Here is a 5,982-nt window from a genome sequence, read left to right as displayed (position 1 = left end):
GTGTGTGTGTGTGTGTGTGTGTGTGTGTGTGTGTGTGTGTGTGTGTGAGAGAGTGAGAGTGAAAAACACTTGGTGATGCAGCAGAAACGGCACTAGTGCCTTGTATGGTCAGATGGAGAAATGGGAGGCTGTGTATGTAAAAGCCTGCTGCTTCGAGTCAAGTCACCGTCCCACTTTTAACATAAAGTTGTTTTTAGATGTGCTGTTGAAGACTGGTTCCGTACATTTGTCTGGTTTTTGGAGTGGTGTTGGTAGTAGTAGACATGGATTGGAGTGAGCAGTTTTCCCTGCATCTGATCTAACGCTTGAGCCCAACGTTGGGAAAGCCCCCCCTTTCCCCAAACCTCTTGTTTTGCTCTTCATTCCACTGCATTAACAGACCCTTTCGTTCACATACATTCTTTAGCCCTTTCATTCACATACATGTGTCCACACTCTGACTGAATGCTGCCTGCATTTCTTCCTGCGTACACAGCAGAGGAAAGTTCATGAGCAAACAGACAGATGAGCTTCATGTGTTAATACTTTCATACTCCACACAGTCTGCCGAACACTCCCAGACCTGTAAGTTAACCGTGGTCAAGTTCACCAGGCCAGCTTTTGTTTGTTATTTTAAATGTCCAAAGGTGCAGTTCTGGTACAGAGATGAATCAAGTGTCTGTGGAATTGAAAGAATGCAGGAAGTGGAGAGCTGCATAATTCCCGTTTTCATTCCTTTTTTTTTTTTTTTTTTTTTTTTTTTTTTTTTTTTTTTTTTTTTTTGGTCTGCTTGCATGTGCATTTTTCACATCATGCACACTTTCCTCCTACACATTCTTTGCTCACTCTCCTCACACACTACCCCATCTGATCACACACACACATTCATTGGACTCCCTATGACCCTTTTTACCACCGTCACACACACACACGCACACAGAGACAGCTGCCACTGTGCAGCCCTGAGGAGTCTCGAAGAAGTCCGCAGAGCTGGAATGTGGATGTGCTGTTAATACCGATGCTGCTTCAGCCATTCCCTTTCTGCCATTAGTCATCTTGGAGCAGACGCAGCATTGACACAAATCTAGAAGTAGAAGCCCAACATCAGGCCACTGAAATGGCTCGTTTGATATCCAAAATAGGGCTTCAACTAAAGATGGTTTTAATTATCAGTTCGTCTGACGATGTTTTCGTGATGACCCTATTAATCGTTTGGATTGATAGTCAGAAGATTGTGATTGGGAAATCACTGTTTTGTCTGACTCAGTCTAAAACCCAAAGGAGACTCTGTGTACTATATACTTAAGAATATTTTTTAGTTTAGCTTGAAAGGATTTATCGATTATCAAAATAGTTTGAGATTATTTATCTGTTGTTCAACTAATTTGATTCAGCTCTAATGCAAAAAGGCATTAGGTTAGACCGTATGTTCAGACATACAATCACTGTTCCAGTCGTAATGTTTAAATGTCTCTTTGCTGTTTTGTAATCAATCACAGCATTGTGACAGCAGTCTACAGATGACATTAAGCCCCAGCACCAGTATCAACAGCCCCTCTCATCTGCCACCTCCTCCAGCAGTCTGCACAATGCATTCCAAACCCCTGCTGTGCTCTCAACACTGCTAAATCCCCCCCTCTGCTTCTATTAGGTCATTTTTAATACTGTCTATTTCGTCAGGCACCACTTCTAATGTCTGAAGGGACGGAGAGCGAGACCGAGAGACGCGGTATGACAGATGTCATTTAACTGCCTCTGAGGTCAGGAGTAAGACTTACGAGAAGAAGCGGAATGTAAATACCAGCGGGCTCTTTCTGTGTCGAGACGGACTCCCTCTTACAATCGGACAAAGTGAAGGCTGCATTTATAGACTCTTGGGCTAGATGCATAGTGCTGCATTTTTTGTCTGCCTTTTTAGGCCTTTTGTCTTCATCAGAATACTTGAAACGCATTGTATTTGTCATCAGGGGTATTGAGCTAATTGTGATATTAGCCGCATGGAGCTGGCGAGAAGGAAGGCCTGCTGCGTCAATGTTTTTTTTTTTTTTTAAATCTCAGTGAACTGGGATTTGTTATGCAAATGTAGACTGAAAGAGTGGCTGACAATGGAGGTTTTCTTGCAATGCATCAAAATGCATGAGGCTGTTCATCTTGACCAGGCAGACCTCTTTTTGTCGCTGTGCAGTCATAAAATCCAGACCTCTGACTCAACATGTTTTCAGCTAGGTATCGGGAACAGCTTGAAGAATCTCAAAATTGTCTATAGCATCGGTGATAAGTGTGGTCTGATGGATAGGAAAACGAGCACCAGCTCTGCAGAGCAGCCTGGCTGCAATTCGGTAAAACATCCCGTATCTGTGCGTGCATGCACGTGTGGATGGGATTTTAATGATCCGTTCACATCCCCTCTGCGCTGCGTCACACGCCGACAGCGTGGTTAGAGATGATGCCTTCACTTGCACAGAAGGGGAGGTCACCCCATGAGGAATGTGATTTCATTCTGCTATCTGCTAAGCCTCTGGCATTAGTAGCTGGACTGGCAAAGCTATGCCACACACATGTCACAGTGGCGGTCAAATTCCCCGTCTCACTGCTCTTTCCGTGTGGAGCAGCTTCTTCCTGTTTTGAATGAACTGGGTGGCTTTTATTGACAAGTAGAGTCACCAACTCAAAGAGCGAGTTTGACCTGATGTTAGGCAAACATGCCAACTCATCCAGATTAAAATGTGGACGTGCCGGTGAGAAGCCACCTCGCCAACCCCTTCTCTAGGTTCCCAATTTGCTAATGGCTTCCTAACCTTCCTATTCATATAAATGAAGCAATGGATTTGATTTGCGCAACACTGTCCCAAAAGCTCTGCACATTACCTAATTGACTGTCATTTAAGGCTTGATCTTTTCCAAAAGAGGGGACAATCCAAACTTTGTGTCGTCGGCTTCCTTTCTGTGTGAGATTTATAACCACAGAGACCGGAGTAGAACAAAGACAACAGATGACAGCAGGAGGGAAAACTGTTTGAAAGGCCAGCACGGAGTCCAGGTTGTAACTTTCCATGGCTGAACCATGGGTTAGGACTTAATTATTTTATACAAGACATAAGTGGGTTTACAGTTTCTTTATGTGCAGGTGAGGGTGTTTTGTGTGGGGAGGTGTGTTCAGTGGTTATCAGCACTAAACTGGCCAAACGAGTTAAAACTGCCAACATATGGTCCATTCACCCATTTGTCTTTTGTTTGACGAAGCATTGTTGTTGCTTGGCTAGCCCAGAGTACATTGATACCTAAGGGTGAAGACTTGCAGAGACCTTTTTTTTACCTCCTGAGTAGGAGTGCAAAAGCGTCTACATTTGTGGATCTGGGAGGAAGGGACCACAGTATTGTGTTACCTCTGATGTTAATGTGTAACTGGCAAGGAAGCAAATGTTGCCTGACCTTTGGACAACAATAAGTGCTGCTGCTTCTTTTGAAAGACTCAATTCTAAAACGTCTGTTGGAAATTTGTCAGTTGGAGATGAATTCGAATGCTTTATCCGTCCGAAAGGCGAATTAAGCTGCGAGGCTGTATAAATGCACTCGGTACCTCATGTCTGTGGAAAACTTTGCTCATTGGAACTTGTCCTTTCTCCAAGATGTGTGTTTTTTTTTTTTAGTTGTCTGGCTTAATGGCTTTATCATAAATCGTCTATGGCTGTGACCTTATTAGTTTGCACTGGGAGGGAAGAGTCTGCTCTCGCTCTGAATTGCTGCCATGGTTAGTTCATTGTTATCATTACTCATGCCTTTCTAGCCGAGTAGGAAGAACCTATTCTCAGTTCACCTTTCTTTCTCTTCTCTATAAGCTTTTGTTTTGGTCCACTACTCTGTGATATTCTGGTTTTATCTTTGCTGTTTTTATTCAATCCACCTCTTGCACAGCTTGTTTCCTGGGTCATACCGAGCTTCTGCTGGCTAGAGCGTATGTGTAGCAATTTACTGGAAGCAGAGCTATAAGCAGTGGGAGGAGGGGAGGAACAAGTGGCTAATGGTGGGTGCGGGGAGAAAGGCGGGTGTAATCGGGAGGGGGTGGGGAGAGGCTGCTGTGGTCGGAGGAATGGGGAGAGAGTGGGTGAAGGGGATGATTTGAGGGGGAAGTAAACCCACGTGGAGGATGTGTCTGAGCGGAGTGGTACTTAGGTCCTGAACTCATTAACATCTCGCCCCTTAGTTTCCTCCAAACTCACCACAGCTTCTTCTACTCTACTCTTCCACTAGTACTGTCAATTAGGGAATCTCCCAGAACACAAATATCTGTTAAGCACTTGCAGGGTGACATGGCGACGACCATCTGGACCTGCTCAACAGAGGAAGACGATGGCTAACGAGTGCACCATTTGGGACTTGTTTTCCTCATCCTCTGTGTCATGACAGGAGATTTTGAAGCCTCCCAACCACAGCCTTTTTTTCCCTTTTTCAATTTCAAGATGGTTGAAGTCATTTGGAGAACAGCGACAAGTCATCAGTTTATATTTCTGCCCCATAAAACATGGAATTACAACAATCCACGGCTCCTTTTTGTTGTGGTATTTTAATAGTTGATTACTAAGTTTATTTTAATACCGCACTCATTATGATGCATTGTTACCATGGTAGTTCTGTTAGATGGGCGGACTAGTCACCGTGGTTTAGAAAACCCGATTTGTTGGCATCTCTCGCTGCTCACTTCCTGTTTTTCAGATTCTCCCAAATTCCTTGGAGGCCCCTTGCCATAAATGGCATTTCCTTTGGCTGACAGTGACATGTAAATGCTATGACTTCATGAGTAGTGCCACATGGTTCAATTCTGCATTGAAGAGGTGTGCAGCAAAAGATAACATTAGTATCCCTGTGATGAATATGTGTTCTTCTTCTACAGGACATCGAAGTGTGAGCTTCTCAACCTTATAAGCAAGCAGCGACGTCGGCGTCCGCACCTTTTGTAGGAGGGAATGAAACCGGATGGGGATACCATGGAAACCCCTGAGCCCACCGAAGCTGCAGCTGTAGCTGAGCCCTCCTCGTTGCAGGACAACATCACAGAGCAAGCCCCGTCGCAACCAGAGGAAGCTGCGAATGACGCGGCACCCATGGCTGCTCCGAAGGCCGACTCCAAGCCGGTGGCAGCGGACCCCAAAGTCAAACCGAAAGCTGTTGCGACTAAAATGCAGCCCGCAGCCAAACCCGCGGGGGCCTCCGGATCCCGGCCAGGTGCCGCCTCGCACCGCACGGTGAACGGCGTGAAATCCTCCAACCTTACCTCGGTCGCCGCAGTCAAGAAACCGGCAGCTACAGCGAAAGCCTCGGCGGCGGGGGCCGTACCTAAACGACCGGTGGGCGGAGCAGCCGTTTCCTCCACGGTCAAGAACCAATCTAGAGTGCCTGACAAGAAGCCCGTTGGACTGGCCAGGACTACCTCTGTTGCTGCAGCCACAGCAACAAATGGCAGCAAAGCAACAGCAGTGAATGGCATTCCTAAGAAGAGACCAGTAGCAGTAGCTGAGACCGTTAACGTAGCTCGACCCAAAACCACAGGTAAGTCTGAATTAAGGAGAGGAAAACTGAATTGAGATGAATATTTGTATCATGTTGATTGTCTTTGACAACCTATCCTTAAACATCACTTATTTTGCTTGTTTCATTTCAACGCAGTCTCATTTTCATGTTGTTCCTTTTTTCTTTTCTTTTTTGTAGCTACTGCCAGCAAAGCAGCGGCGTCCACTGCCCCAAAACCCAGCACTTCGACCACTGCAAAAGCTGGTGCTGCCGGCGCTTCAAAGACCACCAGGTATGCGTGTTTATCACTAGCACAGTGGTGCAGTGTCACAGTGCGATCGAACACATATATTTGGATAAAGTCACGCGGTTGGGAAACTCGTTTTTGTTTTACTGACAAAAGCACTTTCTTTCTTCTTCCTGCACCCCAACATGCTCTCCCTGCCTCATTTCAACGCCCCCCGCCCCACCCCCCCCCCCCCACTCCCTCCGCCC

General features: G+C 45.9%; 1 protein-coding gene across 1 annotated transcript in view; it reads left to right on the top strand.

Moving 5' to 3' along the window:
• The window catches only part of prr36a (proline rich 36a), a 31,913-nt gene that overhangs the window by 9,772 nt on the left and 16,159 nt on the right, over positions 1-5,982 (top strand). Inside the window, exons 2-3 of the mRNA XM_031874583.1 lie at positions 4,871-5,526; positions 5,686-5,779. Of these exons, the coding sequence (XP_031730443.1) occupies positions 4,944-5,526; positions 5,686-5,779 (677 nt within the window). The 5' untranslated portion in view covers positions 4,871-4,943. The remainder of the gene's footprint in view (positions 1-4,870; positions 5,527-5,685; positions 5,780-5,982) is intronic.

Source organism: Anarrhichthys ocellatus, unplaced genomic scaffold (genome assembly GCF_004355925.1).
Source record: "Anarrhichthys ocellatus isolate YVR2014 unplaced genomic scaffold, GSC_Weel_1.0 scaffold83, whole genome shotgun sequence".
Lineage (NCBI taxonomy): Eukaryota > Metazoa > Chordata > Actinopteri > Perciformes > Anarhichadidae > Anarrhichthys > Anarrhichthys ocellatus.
This window is presented reverse-complemented; position numbering and strand designations above follow the sequence as displayed.